At 57.1% G+C, this 23,755-nt stretch overlaps 1 protein-coding gene and 1 long non-coding RNA gene across 2 annotated transcripts; one reads left to right on the forward strand and one right to left on the reverse strand.

Moving 5' to 3' along the window:
* Window positions 1-2,009: 2,009 nt before the first annotated feature.
* SYT3 (synaptotagmin 3) lies at window positions 2,010-16,525 on the reverse strand. The gene is made up of 11 exons (XM_079118073.1): window positions 16,409-16,525; window positions 15,636-15,768; window positions 13,920-14,085; window positions 10,762-11,290; window positions 9,175-9,550; window positions 8,603-8,821; window positions 6,128-6,248; window positions 5,814-5,985; window positions 5,606-5,738; window positions 3,326-3,394; window positions 2,010-2,503 (listed from the first exon to the last, which is right to left on the reverse strand). Exons 3-10 carry the CDS (start codon window positions 14,068-14,070, stop codon window positions 3,329-3,331), a joined length of 1,767 nt encoding a protein of 588 aa, XP_078974199.1. The 5' UTR covers window positions 14,071-14,085; window positions 15,636-15,768; window positions 16,409-16,525; the 3' UTR covers window positions 2,010-2,503; window positions 3,326-3,328.
* LOC306648204 lies at window positions 9,206-13,116 on the forward strand. The gene is made up of 3 exons (XR_013760329.1): window positions 9,206-9,309; window positions 11,194-11,299; window positions 11,757-13,116. It is a non-coding gene; the product is annotated as an uncharacterized lncRNA (long non-coding RNA).
* Window positions 16,526-23,755: the final 7,230 nt, after the last annotated feature.

The raw sequence follows: 23,755 nt of genomic DNA on the forward strand, positions 1-23,755 counted from the left end.
GCGACACCTGTTGGTGGGTGGTTCTTTTCACTGCCGGCAGCATTCAGTCCCGCCGGGACACTGCGATCTGCTCTCCCCTCTCCCGCTGATGGGCAGTTGGCTGGTGGCCGATTTCCCCAGTCAGGGCTATCATGAATACCTGCGTGCCCATGTTTTCACTCTCACGGGTGAACACTTAGGAGTGGGATTACATGTTAAGATTTTGTGTAAGAAATGGACACACTTTCTCCAGGTGGGTGTAGGGTCATGGTAACCCCCAAAAGACATGCCCCTGTTCTAACCTTCAGAGTCTGTGAATGGAAACTTGGAAAACAGGGTCTTTGCAGATGTAATTAAGTTAAGGATCTCCAAATGAGATAATTCATATTTAGGCTGATGCTCAAACTCAAGGACAGGTGTCCTTATTAAGAGAAAGGCATGCAGGCTGTGGGGAAGCCATCTAAGGTGGACACAGAGACCGGGGTGATCAATCTACCAGCCAAAGAATGCATGGTCTGCCTGCAGTTGCCAGTTGCCAGGACAGAAGCATGGACTGGCATCCTCCCAGGGCCTTGAAGGGAACCAACCCTGCCGACCCCTTGACTCCAGACTTCCGCCTTCCTGAACTGTGAGAGAGTACGGCTGTGGTGTTCCCGCGAGCCAGTCTGCAGTCACTTAATACAGCCACCCTACCAAGCAAGGACATAAGGTTTGGCATTGTAGATTTCTTAGAAAAGGTGTGTAGCTGTGGATTCACTCCAAAAAGCCAAGGACAGGATGTAGTAGACAGAACGTAGTGGACATCTATTTTAAGGGACTGTCCCTTGCCTGCTGCTATGCAGTTCCTTCAGGACTGACAGTGAAGAGACCCCTGTGCTCCCGGCTAGAGAATGCTATGAGTTCCAGGAGATAAACTCACCATTCCAGCAAGAAGGGAGGAGTCCCAAGGGTGTCTGGGCCAATCACAGGTGAGAGGGCGGGTCAGGAGGCGTCAGTGATGGTGGCGGCGGGGGACCCAAGAGCATCTTTGCCCATCTGGGTGCACACGTGGTGGTGGGCATCAAAAGCCTGAGCGAGACCAATCAGAATCCTTCTCCTGATTGGTACGGAGGCCGAGACAGAGAGGACCCACATTTTGCTTGCTCAGAAATGATCTGCTCTGTGGGCGGATATAGCAGGACCTGCTAATCCCGTAAAATTGCGGCAGGTCCTGTGAATGTCTTACACAGCAAAGCCCCCCTCCCTCTGCTTCCTCACCCGCAAAGCGTTGTGCCCCATGATGGAGACCAGACAGGACAGATGCCCACTTTCCCAGACTGCTCTGAAACTCAGGGTCGCCACAGAGAAACTAGAACTCTTCCAGGGAGAGAAAGGATGGACACATAAGGCGAGGCCCCATCGACACTGCCTGCTTTAATGCCACTGTGTGAGAACACCATGCTTGGTGTCACTTCAGACAGCTTGTCTCCAGGAGGGAAGGCAAAACCAGTCTCGGGGACGCCAACTCAGGGCCTGATGTTTGGAGCTCAGTGCTCACTCTGGGACAGTCTGTCTTTGAAAGATCTGTTATGAGCATAAGAAATCTCCACCACTTAAGCCCTTTCAGTTGGGAACTCTGCTTTTGGTTTTGTTGTTGGATTTTGTGTTTGTTTCTGCAGCTGGAGGAATTAGAACACATGCAACCTTACAAGCCTGGATGCCAAATGGTCATCTCATTAGCACTGCAAGACCTAGATGACAGCCATCTATAGGAGGAAAGCAGAAGTGGCAGTCACCTGAACCCCTGCATTCAACTGCACCTGAAGTCCCTGTGTGCCCCAAGAACAGAGGTCTTGCAATTCTCTTGGTGGTTTGTGTAGCGTTTTGTGTCCTATGATTACAGCAGTCCTGGCTGTAGGACTCTTTAGAAACTAAGGCTCAGAGAGGTCAACCAACTTGCCCAGCCATGAACGCAACACGCCTTTGTCTGAACGCATGGCCGGCAGGTTCCAGGACAGCTTCTCAGTCCCAGAGAGGACAAGAGCCGCAGGTGGAGTGAGACCCACGGCGTGTGTTTATTCTGGCGTGGTAGCAGCAGCAGTGGGGGGATCGGCCAGACGCGGGGTGTGGCAAACACAAGGAATGGACGCGGGTGTGAGTGTGTGTCTGGGGGGACAGAGAGGACTGGTCTGTCGACATTCACATAAGAACGAGGGTCAGGACACCAAGTCTTGGACAACAGTAAAGAGTCAGACAAAGAGACAGAGGGTTGTGGGGCGGGGGTCCCCCAGACATGCATGGCCCCTTGCCTCGAGGGGGAGCCCCAGGAAAGAGAAGACAGACAGTGGAGGCTGAGTGCCCCCCACCCTGAAACAGGGAGCTGGGCCTGCCTCCCACCCTCACGCTCCCGGTGAGGAGGGCAAGCCCAGGCCTGCCCCGCACCAGCAGCTCGGACATTATGGCTTCGAGGAGATGAGTTCACAGTCCGGGCAGGAAGGAATGGTATCCCAAGGGGGCCTGGTCCGATCCCCGGCCTAGGCCAGCCCTGCACAAGAGAGGGGAGGTCAGCACCCCAGAGTAAGGTCAGGACCTTCTGTAGCTCCATCAGAGGGGACCACAAACCCTGGGCTGGGCCTTTCCTCCCTCAGATCCAGAAGGTCAGACCCAGCCCTCCTCCCTCAGACCCAGGAATCCAGGCCCAGCCTCCTCCCCTAGACCCAGGGATCCAGGCCCAGCCTCCTCCCTCAGACCCAGGGGTCCAGACTCAGCCCTCCTCCCTCAGACCCAGGGGTCCAGGCCCAGCCTCCTCCCTCAGACCCAGGGGGCCAGGCCCAGCCTCCTCCCTCAGCCCCAGGGGTCCAGTCCAGCCTCCTCCCTCAGACCCAGGGGTCCAGGCCCAGCCTCCTCCCTCAGACCCAGGGGGCCAGGCCCAGCCTCCTCCCTCAGCCCCAGGGGTCCAGGACCAGCCTCCTCCCTCAGACCCAGGGGTCCAGGACCAGCCTCCTCCCTCAGACCCAGGGGTCCAGGCCCAGCCCTCCTCCCTCAGACCCAGGGGTCCAGTCCAGCCTCCTCCCTCAGACCCAGGGGTCCAGGCCCAGCCTCCTCCCTCAGACCCAGGGGGCCAGGCCCAGCCTCCTCCCTCAGCCCCAGGGGTCCAGGACCAGCCTCCTCCCTCAGACCCAGGGGTCCAGGACCAGCCTCCTCCCTCAGACCCAGGGGTCCAGGCCCAGCCCTCCTCCCTCAGACCTAGGGGTCCAGGCCCAGCCCTCCTCCCTCAGACCCAGGGGTCCAGACCCAGGGGTCCAGACCCAGCTCCCTCCTCCCTCAGACCAAGAGCTGGGACCCCACCCTGGTCTGGGTTCCTTACCCCTCACTCTGAGTTCTCTTTCTCTGATAGTCCTTTGCTGCCTTTTGTGAAGCTGGTCAGAGTCTTTTCCTGAGGGGAGAGCCAGAACACTCAGCAGGGGACAGAGGCAGTATGATCACTAGTGCTCAACAGCAGAGAGACCCCCCTGCTCTGCATGGACAGTGCTCTTTTGCACGCAGTTCTGCAGGGACGGGGCAGACCGTGTTTCTGTGTCATCCCACAGACAGGGACACCACGGCACAGAAAAGAGGTCCTGCGAGTCGAGGAGAGGTGAAGCTAGCGTGAGTGCGGCAGGTCCCACAGGTCTCTGAGGGGCTGAGACTTTGTCCTGGGGGCTCTGGGGAACCATGAGAGTAAGCAGGGGAGGGGCAGGGGCAGCTCTGGGGGTGGACAGACCCGCCAGACCACAGAAAGCACTGTGGGCTGAAACTCAGGGGCAGAGCCGGATCCGGCCCTCCAGCACTGCCCAGCGTGGGCTGTGGCACGAAGCACTTCCAGAGAAGGGTGAGAATAAGTGCGTGAGAGTCCGGAGCACGATGACTGAAGAGGGCCTGCGTCCTCTTAGACGGTGGCCTCCCTCCCACCAGAACGGAGCCAGTCTTCAAGGCTCAGATCCGAGCTCTGTGCCCAGAGGGTCGATCCACTGGGAAGGAATTCCAGGCAGGACCAGATTGAGGCGACAGGGGAACCCATGGGAGTGTTGCCTGAGGTGTGGCCCCAAGCCAGCAACCCAGAGGAGAAGATGCTAACGTGATGGTCTTTAGCAGTCAGAATGAAGTCAAGCACCACGATGAGCAAGATGTCCGACTTCAGCCAGGGCAATGGCCCCACGTCCTGTCACACGGACTGACCGTGTGGTCCCACGTCCTGTCACACGGACTGACCGTGTGGTCCCACGTCCTGTCACACGGACTGACCGTGTGGTCCCACGTCCTGTCACACGGACTGACCGTGTGGTCCCACGTCCTGTCACACGGACTGACCGTGTGGTCCCACGTCCTGTCACACAGACTGACCGTGGCCCCATGTCCTATCACATGGACTGGCCGTGGCCCCACGTCCTATCACACGGACTGACCGTGTGGTCCCATGTCCTGTCACATGGACTGACCGTGTGGTCCCATGTCCTGTCACATGGACTGACCATGTGGTCCCACGTCCTGTTACATGGACTGGCCATGGTCCCATGTCCTATCATATGGACTGACCATGGTCCCACGTCCTATCACATGGACTGACCATGTGGTCCCACATCCTGTCAGATGGACTGACCATGGCCCCATGTCCTATCACATGGAGTGACCGTGGTCCCATGTCCTGTCAGATGGACTGACCGCGTGGTCCCATGTCCTGTCAGATTAACTGACCGTGGTCCCGTGTCCTATCACTTGGACTGACCATGTGGTCCCATGTCCTGTCAGATGGACTGACCGTGGCCCCATGTCCTATCACATGGACTGACTGTGGTCCCGTGTCCTATCACATGGAGTGACTGTGGTCCCATGTCCTGTGAGTGGCCCTGTGTCCTATCACATGGACTGACCGTGGCCCCATGTCCTGTCAGATGGACTGACCGAGGATTTAGGGTCCAAAGTATAAGTGTGCACCCCTACAGACATGTTTTTATGGTGTGTGTATGGGTGTGTGGGTGTGTGTTTTACTGAGGATGAAACCCAGGGCTTCACACACACTATGAATCTACCACTGAGCCAAAACCCAGCCCTATGTATTATTATTATTATTATTATTATTTGCCAGGGAGTGACCCAGAGGTGCTTATCCACTGAGTCACACCACCAGGGTCTTGCAGAGTTGCTTAGGGCTTCCTGAAGTTGCTGAGACTGGCCTGAAATTTTTGATCCTCCTGCCTCAGTCTCTGCAGCCTTGGGATTACAGGCAGCGCCACCTCACCCAGCTATTCTGTCCTATTTTGACTTTTTTATTTTCTTGTTTATTATAGAGGTCTCCACCCAGTACATGGCATTCACTAATTTTCCCAACCTGCTCTAAGATGCTTCATTTTGTCACCCAATTTCCCCCTTTATTAATATTTTATGGGTAAAAATATTAGCCGATCCTTGACTGAACCCTTAACTCACTGAATCCTCACATCTGACCCTAACGCTAGTTGCTGTTAACAGCTCTATTACCCAGCAGAGGAAATTCAAGCACAGAGAGGTTAACTGGCTTGCTCGAGGAGGCACAGTGGAGGGTAGGGAAGGCATTTGAACCTAGGCCATCAGACTCTGGTGCGACGCCCGGCTCGCCCGCCCCACTCACCTCCACCAGCTGATGCCAGTGCTCCACAGGCTTGCGGGGGTTCGCCAGCATCTCGGCCCAGTGCTCGCGGCCGTGGGGGTCAGCGGCCTCGGGGCCCACGCGGCACACTCCGATCACCTCGTTGTGCCCGATGCTGGGGTGGGGGCGGTGATTATCAGGGGAAGGGGCGGGGGCGGCCGCGCCACACCCGCCCGGGGCAGCCGCTCACCAATCGTAGTCCACCACAGCGATGCTGAGCCCCACGTTCTCCACGCTCTCGGGCGCCACGTCGAACACCAGCGCCTCGTTGTACGTGGGGTTCAGTGTGTTCTTCTTGATGGAGGTCTTCCGCTTCTTCAGACGCCGCCCCTCGCTGATCAGAGAGGCCTTCACATAGGGGTCTGGGGGAGAGGGGAGGGTACTAAACAGTGCTCAGGCCCAGCCTCCTCCCTCGGACCCCGGGGTCCAGGCCCAGACTCCTCCCTCGGACCCAGGGGTCCAGGCCCAGCCTCCTCCCTCAATCTAGTGCCCCCTGGGACTGACCTGAGAAGCCAGTGAGGTCCATCGCTTTGAGGTTAGAGGCTTTGATGATGGTCACGGTGAGACGCCCCGCGGTGGGGAGGTAGCAGAGTGAGAAGTTGAGCTCCCCAAGATCTGCCTTTTCCTGCAGGTGGAAGGGGGTTCGGTGATGCCAGGCCCCATCTCTTCCTGGTTTTGCTCCATCCCAGACTCGCCCTCCTCGTGACACCCAGGCTCCGTCCCCATCCACTCAGCAACCTGACTCTGGGCCAAGGCCTGACGCTCCCTGGCCACAGCTGCCCACCACCATCAAAGCCTGTTTGTTCTGCAGTGAAGGCAGGAAGGAGCGGGAGTGAGGGGAGGGAGCCAGAGGAGGAGAGGACACAGCATGAAGTGGACGGGGCAGAGGTCAGGATGCTGATGGAGACGACTGGAAAGAGACCCTCAGGTGGATTTCTAAAATGAGAGGGGCAGAGACCCAGAGAGAGGGAGACAGGGACCCAGAGAGAAGGGGACAGGGACCCAGAGAGAAGGGGACAGGGACCCAGAGAGAGGGGGACAGGGACCCAGAGAGAAGGGGACAGGGACCCAGAGAGACGGGGCGACAGAGATACAGAGAGGGACAGAGACCCAGAGAGGGGGGACAGGGACCCAGAGAGCATGTTGGTGGTGGAGGGGAGACAGAGACCCAGAGAAAAGACAGAGATGGAGAGAGACAGAGAGAAAGTTAGAGACCCAGAGAGAGACGGAGACACAGAGACTCAGAGTGAGAGGGCGAGAGTCAGGGGCTGGGGGGCCTGTGAGGGGGCAGAGGACCAGAGCAAGAGCAGGACCTGGGTGGGGCAGGGGGAGCAACCCTAGGAGTGTGGAGCAAGAAGTGGGGAGCACCAACTGGACGCCCCAACTCAGAGATGAGCGACGTGGAAAGAATGGGATAAGAACTGGCAACAGACACAAGTTAGCCCTGGAGGGGGCCGAGACTGAAGGCGGACCTGGGCCCAGGCCTAGGTCATCCCTGAGGGTGTTAGGGCCAGTGTCGTGGGGACATGTGGCAAGGCGTCTGCTCAGGGCAGTAGTAGGGGACCTGGTGGCTTGCAGGATGGGGCGGCATCATCGAACCCCTTTCCCAGTTGCAGCAAGGCTTCAAGGGGGGCAGATTCCCTGTCACTGACACAGATGGAGCAGTGGCTGGGGCTGACCAGGAGCCATGATAGGCAGGGCAGCCCTGCAGCCTCCAGGCCCTGGTTCCCACGCCTCACCCGCTCACCTCAGGGCCTTTGCTCAGGATGTTTCCTCTGCTCAGAATACCTTTCCCTCCCTGTCACCTGTCACCTCCCAGTCTTCGAGCCTCAGCTTCATGGTCACCTCCTGCCACAAGCCCTGGGCAGATGCTCCTCCCGTGTGTCCCCACAATACTGGTCCCTGACACCAGTGGTGTCCACCCAGACCTGAAGCTCTAGAGGATGGCTGGTTGGAGGAAGGAATGAAAGGATGAGCGAGTGAAAAAGACCTCAAGTGGTGATGTGGGGGGGCAGATGGGAGGGGACAGGCACAGGGGACAAAGTAGACACAGGAGAGGGTGTGACAGATGCACTGGAGCACTGGAGGCAGGGACCCTGGCGCTAGGCACTTAGACCCAGAGGCTGGGCTTGAGGACGGAGCACGCAGGCCGGGGAGAGCCCTGGGGAGGCCGAGGCCACGCTGTGGGCACCCAGTCCTTGTGCACTGAACAGACAGGGAAATGCGGCTCGGAGCCAGCCTGTCCCGGCAGGAGAACAGGCCTCACCGCCCACCCATGGCCTCCCCAAGACCAACAGAGAACTTGGATGTAGGTAACCCGTGGACCAGCACAGGGAGGGCTGAGGAATCGAGGGTCTGAGGCTTGGGGACTGGTGGGGCTCAGACAGTGAGGCCAGGAATGGGGCTGCACCCAGATCAGTCACAGACTGATCAGTCCAGAGGGCGGTGACAAGGAAGGAGCAAGGGGACCAGAGGGAGCCTGCGGCACAACCATCTGCATGCTGGGAGATACGGGCCTGGGGACCCCAGCACACCTGAGGCCGGGGGGCCCAGCTGTCAGGATTCAGGGGAAGGGGCAGGGAGAGACAGTGGGGCAGAGTGTGGGAGTTTGGAGGTCAAAGGTTTGAAAAGCAAAGTAGTTCAGAGACAGCAAGGCCTGCGGCCTCAGAAGTCTAGAGACCGGAAGGTCAGGAGGTGGAGGTGAAGGAAGCTGGGGGCCAGAAACCTGGGGTCAGAGGGCAGAAGTCGCAGGTTGCACTGTGACGCCATCAGATGGGTGGGGTGGGGGCCCGAGGTCGGGGGATCTGGGATCCAGGCTGGTGCTGATGTTTGACAGAGTCCAGGAGGGCGAGAGGCCGCTGGGTCTCCACACATTGAAACAAACACCAACCAAAACCCCCAGGGAAGAGAAGTTAGCAAGTCCCAGGGTTAGCAGGGGCCATCCAGGCAGAGGGGCTGGTGGGCGCAGGTGCTACTGACCGAGCCGCCCTCCACGATGTCCCTCCAGAGTGGGCGGTCAGGGGGCTGCTCGGCCAGCTCCAGGAGGTTGTCTAGCACCACCTGGCCGATGAGGTCGTGCCGCGAGAAGCGGTCAAAGTCATAGACGCTGAAGTGCAGCTTACGCTGCGCCAGCTCAGCCAGGGGCACAGAGAACTGAAATGTCTCATTGAAGACGGGGTTCAGGGTCTTCCTGTGCACCTGGCAGGTGGGTGAGAGAGGGGAAGCAGACAACATGCCCCCTGTCCCAATTCCTAGACCAGTAGCCCGTGCCTTCCCTCAACCCGTTCCCAAGACCCAGGGGTCCAGCCCAGCCTCCTCCCTCAGACCCTGGGGTCCAGCCCAGCCTCCTCCCTCAGACCCAGGGGTCCAGGCCAGCCTCCTCCCTCAGACCCAGGGGTCCAGGCCAGCCTCCTCCCTCAGACCCAGGGGTCCAGCCCAGCCTCCTCCCTCAGTCCCAGGGGTCCAGCCCAGCCTCCTCCCTCGGATCCAGGGGTTCAGGCCCTTTGGTCCCTGCTCTGTGGAACTCTGAAGTGCAGTCCACAGCTTCAGACCTTGGTCTGAAACTTCTTCTTGCGGTCCGGCAGCAGGTAGATCTTCACATAGGGATCCGAGAATCCATTGGAGTCCTTTGCGGGGAGGTCCAAGGCCTGCAGGATCCGCACCACCAGCTGGTCGGAGCCATAGAGGTACCGCAGGGCAAAGCTGATGCGGCCACAGGGTGCCCCTGCCTCGCCAGAGCCCCCACCGCCCCGGCGGCCACCTGGTCCAGTGCCCTGGTACAGCTCCGGCTTAATCTGCCCAATGAGTTTGGCTTTTTCCTCTCCACCAGGGAGCGGGAGGGGCAGGGCGGGTGGCCGCTCCTCACTGCTTGGGTCGGGTTGGGTGGTCAGAGTCTGCTGGGTGAGGGGCCGGGGCAGGGCTGGGTACCTGTGAGCAGGGGAGACCAAGCTGGGGTCAGTGGCTCTGATCTTTGGCTGCATCTGTCCCCCTGGGAGACTCCTCCCTGCTTCCTCCTCAGCCCCCAGAGAGGTGGCCCTGACCCCTTCCTGTGCTCACTCTGTGGCCTTGGCAAGCCTCATGCTCACTGAGTCCATTTCTGCATCTGTATCTGGGGGATTATCCCCATTTCTAAGCCACCTTCATCCGTACACCTGTGAACCAGCATTCAGAAGCCTCCTCTGGGCCTCAAACCGGTGACTTAGAATAACTTCCTGGGCCCTGGGGATTCACATAGCACAGGCCCTCTGAATCTTCTTCTCCCCCACTTGCCCTCCTCTCTATTGCCACTGCCCTGTCCCAGCTGAGGCCTGATCTCTCTAGTTTGGACTTCCAGCCTCCTTATGACCCCAGAGGGGTCCTTGTACACCCAGAGCTGACCCTGCTCCACCCCTGCCCACAGCCCTCCATGGCTCCTCAGGGCCCACAGGACAAAGCCCCAGCCTCCCTACCTGGCACCTGAGGCCCTGTGTGGTCTGGTGTCCACAACCGCACCTTCCAAGTCCTCTTTCTTCAACTTCCCTCTCACACCCAGGGGCTCCTGGCTGTTCCCCCAGTGAACTTTGATCTCCTTCCTGTCTCGCCTTTTGCCGCTGTTCCCTTCTCCCAGAATGCACAGTCACACCCCTGCCTCCCTGCCTGACTCAGCCGAGGCTCCTCCACCTCCAGGAAGCCCCTGGGCCCCCAGCCTGGGAACAGGGTCTTCTTGGGACCTTCGGTAGTGCGCGAGGGCAGCCAGGCCCAGCTCATGCGAGGTGCTCAGTGTATGTGTGCAGAATGAGCTACCACGGAAGAATGAGCTCCAGGTCCCAGGGCTAGTCCCAGCTTAAAGTGATGGGGACGGATAATTGCCTCTTGTCTTCTCCTCCACTTTCCTGACCCTGTATTCTTGTCCCCAGCCCTCTCCTGCCTCTGAACCCAAGAATCCAAGTCCCAGCCCCCTCCTCCTTCAGGTCCAAGGAGAAAAGGCCCCGCCAGCCCCATCCTCCCTTAGATCCAAAGCTGGGGCCTCAGCCTCTTCATTCCCTGGGATCCAGGAATCCAGACCCCAGTCTTCCTGACCCAGAACTCAGAAAAGCACGGACAGGAAAGAGACTCAGAGGAGCAGAAGTTCAGAGTAGACCCGCCCAGCAGTCTCTCACCTGGTGCTGGGTGCTAGGCTTGTGACCTGCTGATGCGACTGGGCACTGGGCAAGCTCCCACCACTGGGGGGCAGCAGGAGCAGCCCAGAGCCTGCCCCGCCCTCGGAGGGCAGCTCGGGAGATGTCTGGCTTGGTTTGACCCCAGCAGCTACCACGGCTGCTGCTGCCGCCTCTGGATACGAGTCCATGTCCAAGTAAGAGGGTTCTGGGGGGTCAGAGCCCCCCAGGCTGCCCGGCTCCAGCAGCTCAGCAAAGGGCGGATGGTGGGCAGTGTGGGCATGGTGATGTGGGCCACCAAGTAGAGGATGGCCACCCAGGCCAGCCCCCAGGTGGTGCCCGCCGCCACCCACCAGGCCTGCCAGCCCAACCCCAGGGCCTAGGTCTTTCCGTAGGGGGCCACCGCCCACTGCCGAACCTCCCTTGTCCCGCCAGGGCACCCAGCACAACTTCCAGGACACGAAGAGCGAGACACCCAGAAGGACAATGCCACAGAATGTGACGATGACCGACAGCAGGCTCACGGAAATGTCTGGAAAGGGTGAGAACAGAGGTCAGGGGTCAGGGTTGGGTCAGAGTGCATCCTACCACTGAGTCCCCAAGGGGCCAACCCTTGGTGCTTGGTATGCACCATCCCTCACACTTTTTGTGCATAGCAATTTAAAGTCCCTAGTCCTCAAAGGGAGCTATTTCCATGTGACCATTTTAAAGAGGTTGAGAGTTTGCATCAGGTTGTAAAGAACAGAGCTGAGATCTGGATCCAGCAGACTGCCTCCAGATTTTACTCTCCTGATCACTAGCCCAGGCTGCCTTTCAGTAAGAAAACACAATATCTAGGGTAAAACCAAGGCCCTTCCTAAACAGTCAGAGATGGTTCAGGAAAAGTGGGAATTACACAGCACAGTCAGGAAGGTCAGGACTAAAATTGCAATTTGCTGTGTGACCTTGGGAACCATTCTGAACCACTCTGAGCCTTACATTCTTCATTTGCCCAACAGGAAAAACCATCCTGCTCTTTGGTTAAAAGGAATGCAGAGGTAATATGGAATATCATAAGACATTTGCTGAGGGGTGGTTACATACCGGACACTCAGTGCACCACGTGAAGCTGGCAACATAATCACTGCCATTTTCCACAAAAGGAAACTGAAGTCAATAGAATAACCTGTCCAAAGACCCTCAGCTGGTAGGTGGTGGATCAGAATTTGAGCCCCGGATGGATGCCTGGCTGTGGAACTCATGGTCCTCACCATGGTGCTATGCTATCACACCTCGATAATTCTTAATAGAAGTCAGTTCCAGTGTGACTTTATATTAGGATAACTAGTCCTATTGCTTCCATGAAGTGATCCAACACCGTAACATTGGCTTCCAAATGTCTGTGACACGCTGCTCTGCCTGCAGAGAAACCCAGGCACAGCTGGCTTCTTACAGTCGAAGATTTGTGGCTTGCTCAGTGATTGGTACCAGGAGTGGGGTTATCTGGAAATGTGCATTTGTTCTGGAACTGGCTCCCGGCAGTGAGGTAGAAGACAGGGAACCCCCGCCTGTCTAGCTGATAGATTATGGTGGGCAAGTAGGTGGCTAAGTCATTCCCAGCAAGGACAGCTGAGTGTTGAGGGGTCAGAGGGACCAGACACCTCTGTACTGCTCAGTGAAGCTACAGCAGTGTGTGGCATTCATCCTTATGATGGTGTGTGACCCAGGGATTGCTTGTCCCAGCTTACACACAGAAAACGGAGGCTCTGAGAAAGAGAGGACAGGACTCTGCAGGGCCATAACTGGTCGCTGGCAGAGGAACCCTAAATTTCCTCCTGCCTTCTCCCTTGAGGTGCTCCTTTCTAAGTGACCCAAACTTACTGCAAGTTCTGGGGACCGTGAGAAACCAGAGGCCAAACTTTAAAAGCCTCCTGGACATGGGCAGGGTTGGGGCCAGAGGTCACTCTGGAGGAAGTTAGACTGGGACTCCTCCAGGGCCTGACAGGTTCCTCATTCCTGTCTGCGCAGCCCCGGGGAGCTGGCAGGGCCTGGAGGGGTGGCTTGATTCCACAGCAAAGGACACACACTTGCCTACGGGGAAGTCTGGCCCTTGACCAGCTCCTGGGAGGGAATCTGCCAGGACAGACAGACAGACAAGGGCTCCAAGTCCTTAGGGTGCCCGGCCTGATAGGAGTGCCTTATTTTACCTGGACCTTGGATCACACAACCGCTTTTCTCAGTTCCAAGGCCTTCAAGTAAATCCTTGAACCTGAGAGGGGTCCTGGGGATCCCAAGCAGCAGGACTAGACTAACCAGGATCAAAATCTGGCTCCGCTCTGAGCAAGTGACAGCCACTCTCTGGCCCTGATTCCTCATTAGTGGCACCTGGTTGTCCTATACATAGGCCCAGCCCTGCCCCAGTGCTCAGCCAGGCTGCTGCGGTCTCCCACTCATGACACTTCCTAGTTTCAGAACCCTGCTGCTTCCTAGCTCTATGACTTTGGGCAAGTCACCTCACCCTCTGAGTTTTAGTCTTCCCTGTAGAAAACAGGGCTTATCTGTACCATGGAGGATCACTGTGCATAGTCATGATCAGGACCTTGCCTGTTCTGGACCACAGCTGGTGCTCAGTAAGTAAATCCCAGTATTGGCTGAAAGACCACTGTACATCCAGTGTTCTAAGTGCTTCCCATGTGTTGCATCATCTGAGCCTCTCATCTGCCCTATGACCTAGTCTCTTTCTCATCCCCCATTTTCCAGATGAGGAAACTGAGGTACACAAGAAGAGTCACTCTCCTAAAGCCATTCAGATACCAGGCAGGGAGATGGGATTTGAACACACGCAGTCAGACCGCCTGACTCAAAACCTGAGCTTGGAACCACTGTGTAAGGTGCACAAAGGAAGCTGAAGGGACTATTTGATGGCTATAGTTATAGGGAGGCCACGGAGCAAAATACAAAAGGTCAGAGGTTGAGTGGTTCCACAGTCAAGAGACTGACCACACAGCTCCTTCTCCTGAGTTTAGAGGCTTGGGGAGTGGGGTAGCAGCAGGCAAATGAATTCAAGATGCTAACTGGGACTGATCCCAAAGGGAACAGGAAGCTGAGCAGCCCACTCTGAACGCCAAAAAGTCTTGGCTATTGTGGGGGTAGGGGCTAGCCGAGACAGCTGAGGTGCTGACCTGCATCTGGACCCCGTGGATAGCCTCGGATTCGCAGCTCGTTGAATTCCTGGCACCTGTCATTGGTGTCGGCATCTCGCACCCGTGCACAGAGGTCTGAGACCAGGATGAGTGCCCGCCGGCAAAGGTCATCCTCATAGTCCCCAGACATGGTGGCCGTCTGGTCCTGTAATTGGGAGGGGTGAGGGTCCAGGGAACCGGATGGGGGAGAAGGGATGGGCAGGGGTGCAGAGATATGGGGACAGAGAGGAAGAGAGCAGGCAAGGGATACGCAGAGGGAACAGAGAGCAGGGGCAGATGAATCGAGGACCAAGATCAGAGAAAGAAGGACAAGAACACAGACACGAGGGAGAGATGGACAAGGCAGTCAGGGGCAGACAGGCAAGAAGACAGCAACGTGGGCTGGACACACCAAGGAGACTGAGACGGGTGCAAGTGGACAGGTGACAGAGGACAGGGACAAATGGACCAGGAGGAGCAGCCTGGGAAGGTCAGCAAAGGGCAGATTCAGGATGCACAAATAAAGGGATGGGCAGACAAGGAGACAGAGATTAGGGCTGCACAGAGGAAGGGACAGAGATTAGGGACGGACACAGGAGGAGACGGCCATTCATCATTCATTCATTCTTCCAACAAATCTTCATCAAGCACCGACTATACACCAGGCTCTGTGCTGGCCGCTGCAGATCCAGCCAGGAAGGAAGTACTGGGGCTCTCTGCCTCCTGAATGTCACAATCCAAAGAGAGGAGACCAACAGCAAACAAATAAACAAACAAGCTCCAACAAGAAGACACGCTGTGACGGTGAGAAACACTTTAAAAGAAAAAGCTGGAGGATATGCCACAAAGGAACCGGGGAGGGGACAATTAGGGTGGGCTCTCTGGGAGTTGAAGGACAAGACAGAGCCAGTCATGAGTAGTGGTCATTGGAACTAAGACAGGGCAAAGCATTTTGGGCAGCTGGAACAGCATGAGCGAGGACTTCAGTTTGGAAAGTGCTTAGAGGGCCAGAGGAAGGAGAAGGAACCAGACTGGTGCGGACAGGCAGAGGACCAGGAAGAAAGAGGAGAAGAGATGGATAGGTATGGGGAAAGATGGGGAGGGGTGGAGATGCAGAGATAGGGACCAAGTTGAGGGAAGGGAGAGATGATGGAAGGAGAGACAGAGATAATGGAGAGGGCAACCTGGAGCCCAGTGGAGAGGGAGAGAGCTACAGATAGATGGGAGGGGAGTCAAGAATTGTGACTTGGGTTGGACAGAGAAAAAAATGAGCTGGCATGTAATTCATGGGGGCTGAGGAATGGACAGAGGATCAGCGATGAGGGGCAGGTGACAGCGTGAGCAGAAATAGCTTCCAAAGAGAAACAGCGGGAGAAGAGGATAAAGGGATGCAGAAACAAAGCCCAGACAGACAGATAATGGCTTGAGATCACAGACAGACACAAGGGTAGATAGGAGAGCTGGGCAGACAGACGTGGGTCCAGAAGGGAAGGTTGGATGGGGGACATAAATGAGAGGGGCCAGGAGAGAGAGAGGTGGATGTGGGATGGGGGGTAGAATTAGTGACACATGGTTTGGAGCCAGACATCAGAGATGGGTTGGAAGGGGGGATGCAGAAGGAAATTAGGGATGAACAGATCTGGGCTCACAGATGGGCAGGTGTCATGGGGCTGCTGCAAAAGGCCAGGACTCCGATACAGGCATGGTCAGACTCACCTGCGCTTATCCCTGCCTTGTCCTGGGTGGCAGCCGAGGCGGCGGCGGGCGGCAGCCCATGGGGGTTGTAGGGCGGACAAGGGGCTGCAGACCCGTCCCCAAGCGCGCCAGGTGGTGAGAGGGGGTGTCTGATCTGGGGGCCGAGGCCGGGGGAGGGGGAAAGCTCAGCCCAAGTCACACATCTTGCCCTTCTGGAACCAGTTGCTCGACCCCAGGCGACCCCTGAGGTCCCGCTGCCCCCTCCCACCCCCGGGCCCCGCGCCGGTAAGCACTCGGAAACTACAACTCCCGGCAGGCCTCGCGCTTGCGCTGCAGAGGTTTTCTAGGCCCGGCGCTGCAAGGTCTGCTGGGAGTTGAAGTCCTGAATGCCTCTGGGCTGCAGAGAGAACGGTTTTTTTTTTTTTTTTTTTTTTTTTGAGGTATTGCGGGGGGGTTAAATGTCAGGGTCCCAAGACACTGTAGGGGAGCGGAACGATGTCCAGGACCTTGAACGACCGCGGAGACCTAAGTCCTTAGGGGCCATGGAATGGGTAAACCATCCCCGCGCTTCGGGGATCGGTGGGCGAGGGATGGGGTATACCCAGGTGTTTCGGGATCCCCCTTCCAGGGCCACGTGCCCCTCCCCCGGCGCGGCCAGCGAGCGCTGCAGACTCCCACTGCCCGGCCCGAGAGCCACGCGCCTCTGCACCGACCCCCGTCCCACGCGCCGGGGCCGCCCCCTGGCTCGGGCTGGGGCGGGGGCTGTGGCAGGGGAGGGGGAGGAGCGGACTCACCCGGAGCCGCCGCCGCCGCCGCCGCCGCAGCCCCGCGCGCCCGCCGCGGTGCCCGCCCGGCTCCTCCTCCGCCCCTGTCGCAGGTCCGCAGCTCCTCCCCTCACACCCCTCCTTCTCCCCTCCCAACCCGCCGCCCGAAAGCCAAAATCGCGAGGCTGCAGCGAGGAAGGAGGGGAGACTTCCCGGGACTAAGGCATTAAAGACCCAGTGCGCCTCCACATCGGGCATCCGGAGATCTGGGATCATGACCTGCTGTTCCCCCAAGATCTAGGGCTCTACTTCTCTCAGACCTAGAAATCCCGGACTCCAGGACTTCAAGTGCCTCCCCCTGAGTAGCTCTGACGGCTAGCAGCAGCAGGAGGCCTCGGAATCAGAGGCAGAGCCTGTGACAGCGTGGAGCGGAGGAAGGAAAGGGCCTGGACCCCGCTCCTTCCTTTATAATCCTAGCTCCGTGCCCTGAGCCCGTTTCTCGCCAGCAGATTATAAACAATGAACTTATTTCCTAAGGGATGCAGAGTTTGAAAAAACAACCAGTGTAGATAAAGCTATAATACCAAGTAGGTGCTTAATGAATACTTCTTAAAAGCAGCAAGTAGCAGTTTCTGGTATATTAATAGCAGTTAACGATAATTGCCTCCTCCTATGACAAAGTGGCAATGTGCTCAGTGCTTTGAAAGCATTTTCTCATTTAATCTTCACTTTGGTGCTGAGATGGGTGCAATTATGTTATTCCCATTTCACAGAGGAAACAATCAAGGTCCATGGAGGTTAATTCCCTTGGTGAAGTTCAGATCTACCTAGCCACAGTCCCAGCTCAGAGAGGCAGCCAGTCTCACTTGGTGCTGTCCCCGCAACCAGGGACACCCAAATAAATACAACCCTTGAGTAAAAGTTTTCTTGCTTCTGCAAATGCAACTCTAATACAAGTCTTCCAGGCCCTCCCTCTAACTAGACTGCTCCCCCCCCACACACACACACTGTGCCTGTGTATACATTTTGCAGTCCTTAGACCACAGAATCCTCTAGAAATGCCTCCTGGCTTCCCCCGAGTCCCATCCTCCTGTCTGCTCACATTTTCCAGGTGGGTCTGCATTCACTCCCAGGGAAGCTGGCACAGGTGTATGTCTCCGAGAGTACACCCAGGCCCTGCCCTGTGACCACTCTCACAGCCAGACTCTGGCACCCAGCAGGTGCCTGTCTAGGCCGGCAAGCATGCACCACTCAGAAATGTGCACATGGTGGGCTTACCAGTCCCTCGTGATGGTTTCCAGAGACAGACTCAGAGGCTGTCCAGGCATTGAGAGGCAGTTGTGGCACCCTGCGTGGCTTTGGGGGTCAAACACCAGGTTCAAGTGCCAGCTCTGCTTTTTTAAAATATTTTTTTAGTTGTTGATGGATCTTTATTTTATTCATTTATTTATACACCATGCTGAGCATCGAACCCAGTGCCTTGCATGTGCCAGGCAAGCGCTCTGCCCCTGAGCCCCAGCCCCAGCCCTAAGCTCTGCTTTTTCTCACTATGCAGACCTGGTGGGTTCCTTATGTCCTCCACGCCTTGGTTTCCACCTCCGTAAATGAGGATGACAATAATTTTGAAAATCAGATTCTATCTCATTATTTTGAGGACTAAATTCAATGCATAGGAGGTGCTTTAGTGTTTAGTGCTGTGGCATAACTGATAATTACGTGCATTCACTCATTTAAATCTTTTTTTTTTTGGGGGGGGTACTGGGGATTGAACTCAGGGGCACTCGACCACTGAGCCACATCCAAAGCCCTATTTTGCATTTTATTTAGAGACAGGGTCTCACTGAGTCGCTTAGCACCTCGCTTTTGCTGAGCCTGGCTTTGAACTTGCGATTCTCCTGCCTCAGCCTCCTGAGCCGCTGGGATTACAAGTGTGTGCCACCGCGCCTGGCTCATTTAATCTTTAATCACATTTGACAAAGTGAGAAAACTGAGACCCAGAGAAGGAAGTGCCCTGCCCAGGACCACACAGCTGGCTAGCGTCAGACGGAGATTAACAACATGTGCGTCTCAGCCTAGAGCCCTTGCCCTCAGCCACGACTTCCTGTGCACCGGGGACGGTGGAGGGCCTTGTGAGCCATTGCCTCTGGGAGTGCAGAACGGTATAAGGAGCGCTGAAACAGGAACCAGGAGGCAGGGAGAGCCCTCCATATTTATCCACTTGAATCTGTGTGCTCATTTGTGAGCACCTATTATGTCCTGGACATTTTTTTAGGCACCAGGGATTCAGCTGGGAAATAGACAAAATAGACAAAAATCCCAGCCAAGGGAGAACGTGTGATTTAGTGGAGGAGACAGATGATCGAGTAACTTGACATCCTAGGATCCCCAAGTAGGGCCAGTGCTATCAAGGCGAGTCCAGGGTGCCGTGGGTCTGAGAAAGAAGTCCGGGAGCCGTCTTCCCTGTGGAGGCCATGTTGGAGCTGAGCGGCGACAGTGGCTGGGTATCAGCCAGGGGAAGAAGGGACACAGTGGGGCGATTCGCCAGGGAGACCTCGGCAAGGCCTGGGCAGGAGGGGTTTGTCCCCTGGAGGACTGCAGAGCACACGGGCTCTGTGCAGGCGGCCCTCTTCTTCAGGGCTGTGCCCTCACCAGGCACAGTGTCTGGCACACGCTGGTGACCCACAGAATGCTGGTTGTTGAACTGGCTGGAGGAATGCGTGGCTACAGCGGTGTGTCCACGTACAGACGGACAACTGGATGTGCGCCGGACCCAGGGGTGAGTGGTGCAGGAACGGGTGGCTGGACGGGTGCATGCAGGATGGGCGGGCTCCATGGATAGACAGATAGATGGCCATGTGTGTGGATGGACGTTGGAAGAATAAATAAAAGGATGGATGGATGGATTTGCACAAATACCTCCAGATTCACACGCAGGCTCCTGGACAGAGACACACGCCCAGGAACAGGCACACGCGCGTGTAAATGCATTCGCCTCTTCTGGGGCTCCCCATGGAGACAGTAAAGGCTGAGAAGACAGGTCCATTCAGCTGGCCAGGGCCTGGTGGGCATGGGTGGTGGGCAGGAAGCCTTCCGAGCAGGTAACGACCAGCCACACCCCTGCGGGGCCGACATACTTCTAAATGCTGATTCGGGACTGTGCGTGTCCCAGGCTGGGCTCCAGGCCAGAGGGTGGGATTCGGATGGCCCAGGAGAGGTGGAGGCTGTGGAGGGGTGCGGGCAGGGGCAAGGCAGCGAGGCAGGCACAGAGACAGTGAGACTGGCGGGGGGGGGTGGGGGGGGACAGAGAGATGGGCCCCAGCTGCCCTGTGCCAGAGGGAGGAAGAAACAGAGAGAAAGCAATCCAGACGAAGAGACCAGACACCCGGAGAGGGCTCCAGAGGAGGCAGCTGAAGCCAGGCGCAGAGACAGAGGGCCCGCGAAGGTAGCTGCCCCTGCCTGGCTGGCCTGGGGGCGTTTTGCTTCACTTACTCACCGATGATCCTTCAAGGCCACATTACTGACCAGAGATGAGGAAGCCGAGATTCTGGGCTTGCCCCGGTTTGCCTGGCATTCCAGGCGGATCTTCGTGACTCCAGAGCCTGCATTCTCTCCTTGGCCCTCTCTCCTCTCATGGGGACCAGGACAGACAGGGCAGATGGGGTTGGGGGCTGTCAGTGTCCATCACAGAGACAGAGGGAAATAGTCACTTGTTTGTTCATCCAGTTCACATGGACTGACTTCTCAGAGGGCTGGCCCCTGGAGGGGATGCTGGGGGGCAGAGGTGGTCAGGGGACAAATCCCTTAGCAGGACAGAGAGACAGTGTTCAGAGGTCTGGAAAAGGAGCAGAAGAAAGCACGCAGAGGAGGGGGCCAGAAATGCTCCTGGCAGCAGGAGGAGCCAGGAGGACTTCCTGGAGGAGGGGGTGTTTGGGCTTCTTATTAAAGATGAGAACAGGTGGGAGGTGGTGCAGGGCTGGGCAGAGGTCCAGGCACAGGGCACCGCATGTGGAAAGGAGTGGAGACAGGAGTGGGGCGGGGTGCAGGAGGGTTGATCGAATGGCTCATAGAGGGTGGCAAGAAGGCCTGAAGGGTCCAGGTGTGAGGTGGGCGAGTGGAACTAAATACCGAAGGTGAGGTCAAGGGGCTGAACACCCGCCATGGCGCTGGGAAGCTATGAAGGCCTACCAGCAAGGCAGGCAGGGTCAGTGCCTGTGGGGAAAGAATGTGGGGAAGAGGCTAGGTTGGGAGGACAAGAAGGAGGCTAGGGCCAGGGACCAGACAAGACAGGAGGATTCCAGACAGCATCCAGAGAGAGAGTGAGGGGGAGTGCAGAGGGAGGAAGAGAGGAAGGAGCCCAGAGAGGCAAGGGGCAGAGGGCCAGAGCTCAGCAACTGATGGGGAGGTGCCTGTGGCCATGACAACCAAGATGCCCCCACCCTACAGAGATGGAATTGGCATTGAAAGTGGGAAAGGATAGCTTAACAGGAGAGAAAGAGATGTCAAGATGCCAGAAGGAGGGAGAGCCACAGAAGAACTGAGTGAGACTATTTATCTACTGTTTCAGTTCCCAATGACAGAACTCAAATTGAATTGACTTAAGTAAAAGTACGAGAGTATTTTCTCGTGTGTAGATGAGGGCTTCAGGCACAGCTAGATCCAGCCGTCCGGATCATCACCAGGAACCTGCCTGTCTTATCTTTGGGATCTGCTTACCTCTAGTTGTTTGCTTTCAGGCAAGTTCTCTCCCTGCGTGTTGCCACGGTGGCCTCAGAAGCTCCAGCCTTGACTCTGATCAGCCCAACAACTTCAGTGGAGAAAGAAAAGAGAACTGTACAAGTTGTCTGTGGAGGCCACACTGATTATTAATCTACCCCAAAGCAAGTCACTCAGGGAATCTCCTAGAAAGGAGGACGTGGATGCTCAGTAAGCAGAGACAAGAGTCAGTGAAGGCAGGATCCTCTGCAAGTGGAGAGAGAGGGAGAGAAACAAATCAGAGCCACAGAGACAGAGGACTGTGAGGACAGAGGAAACAAGGCCAGCCTCCTCTCCTGCAGCTCCTGCTAGAGCTCTAAAGGAATGGCTAGTGACACACGGGGCCGGACCCCTTCAGTCCAACACCTGAGACCCAGAAGCCCCCAGAACCAGGGGTCTAGGCCCCAGTTCCCTCCTCCCCCAGACCCAGGGGTCCAGGCCCAGCCTCCTCCCTCAGACCCAGGTGTCCAGGCCCAGCCTCCTCCCTCAGACCCAGGGGTCCAGCCCAGCCCTCCTCCCTCGGATCCAGGGGTCCAGGCCCAGCCTCCTCCCTGAGACCCAGGGGTCCAGGCCCAGCCTCCTCCCTCAGACCCAGGGGTCAGAACCGTCAGCCCCACCCCCCAGGGGTACCATGGCAACGGGCCTCTGTTCCCCTCCCCCTCCCCATAGAGAACCCAGTTTCAGTTTGACTGCCTGTGTCTAACCAGTTCCTGCGGCAGACAGGGATGAGCGGAGGGCAAGTGGGATCAGAAAGGGATGAGAGAAGAAAGGGGAGGCTGGGTCGGTGGCAGAGGCAGCTGTGAGAGGAGAGAGATGGAGGAAGGAGGCTGGGTTGAGGGGCGGCGAGAGGCAGGGGCAGGAGGAGAGGGTGACAGAGTTCCAGACAGGCAAAAGAGCATGAAGAGAGGCAGGGTGGTGGGGCTGGGGAGGAGCTGGGGAAACTGATGGAGAAGGCGGGGGGCATGGAGCCGGGGAGGAGGGGCACAGGGAAGAGGAGGGCAGAGAAGTCAAGCAAAAGGGAAGAGAGGGCGGGGGGCACTGGGGCAGAGAGATGGGGAGAGAGCGAGCGGGAGGGATGGAGAGAGAGAGACGGGGAAAGAGACTCCAGGAGACAGGGAGAGGGCAAGGAAGGCTCAGGGAAGTGGGGAAGAAGGAACTGGGCCGTACAGGAAGTTCCAGAGGTTAAGGGCACCCGGGTCACCATGTGGTCTCAGCCTTCCAATTCTGTATTTCCCCTCCCGGGCTTCAAAAAAGAAGAGGAAGCTGTGGCCCGGAGGAGGAACAGGGGTGGGTGGCCTAGACAGAGCCCTTCTTCCCACCCTCCTGAGACACCCCCCACCCGCCTTCCCAGGATACAGCAAGAGGTGGAGCCTCTGTGTTCCTCCACCCTGGGCAGCCCCTGTGTGCACAAGGAGGCAGGTACCAGCCGGGCATGGGGGGCGGGCTGCAGGCTTCTGCCATCCAGGCATTGTGTGGTGACCCTGGCCCTCAGTGTGGCCCTGAGTGAGTCACTGGCTTTGCAAAGTGAGACCCCCACCCCTACCCCACACACATTCATATTCACCAAAATCCTGGACAGGGGTTCCTTGGACCTCAAAAACTACACTTCCCACAATTCTCTGCAGTCCCTGGCCAATTCTCTGGTCCCCAGAACTACATTTCCCATGAATCTCTGGACCTCAGCAATTCTGAAGCCATTTTTCCCCAGAGGCCCTCACTCTCCCTTCTCTTCCACACTGAACTCTGCATCTTCCCTTCCTTTCTCCTCCTCGATTTTCATTTTCAAATGGTCCCACCAACAACCCGGTCACTGAGCCAGACTGAAGGTACCATCTCTCCACACATGGCCCCCATTCCCTCCCACAGCTGCTCAGTTCCCCTTTTCCTGTCCTCTGACTCTCCTGTCTGCCTGGCCCATCCTCTCTGTCCTCACAACCCTGCCTCAGGTCTTGTTCTCTTCTCACCTTCTCCCTGGTCTTCAGTCTCTTTCCTCCAGTGCACATGGCTCTCAAGGGATCTTTCTGACATCAAACGCTGAGTCTGGCTGTCCCTGTTCACAGCCCTTCCAGGCTTCCCACTCCCCCACCAGCTTTTGAGGCCCTGTGTGGTCTGTGCCCTGCTGACAACCTCAGGCTCCTGTGCACGCCCGCTCAGCTTGCGCTCTGGGCTTCAGCACAGTACTTCACTTACTCAACATTAATATTTCAGTGAGGACGACGCATCTGGCTGCAAGTAGTTAGTAGAAAACTGGACTTACTATAAAGAGTAGGAATATCATTATCTCACCCAAAAAGAAACCCAGAAGTATGTGTGGGGGGTGGGGGTTGGGTATTGTTGAACCAGTTGCTCAGCTATAGCACTGAGGACCCAATTTCTTTCCAGAGTCCAGCTTCTTGGTTTAGGATATGTCACCTTTGCCTACCAGCTGGTTTACCTTATGGTCACTATATGGTTGCCACAGTTCCAGGCATCACCTCTAGAGGTCTTCATTCTTAGATTCCCCCCAAGTAACTTTTTCTTACATCCCATTGGTCAGCGCTCAGTCACCTGCCCCCTTCTACCAGGCAGAAGGAATGGGATTAGCATCATTTCAGTCAGGGTCTTTGACTTCCCTTGCATACCGAT

This window comes from Sciurus vulgaris (genome assembly GCF_902686455.1).
Source record: "Sciurus vulgaris genome assembly, chromosome: 17".
Taxonomy (NCBI): domain Eukaryota; kingdom Metazoa; phylum Chordata; class Mammalia; order Rodentia; family Sciuridae; genus Sciurus; species Sciurus vulgaris.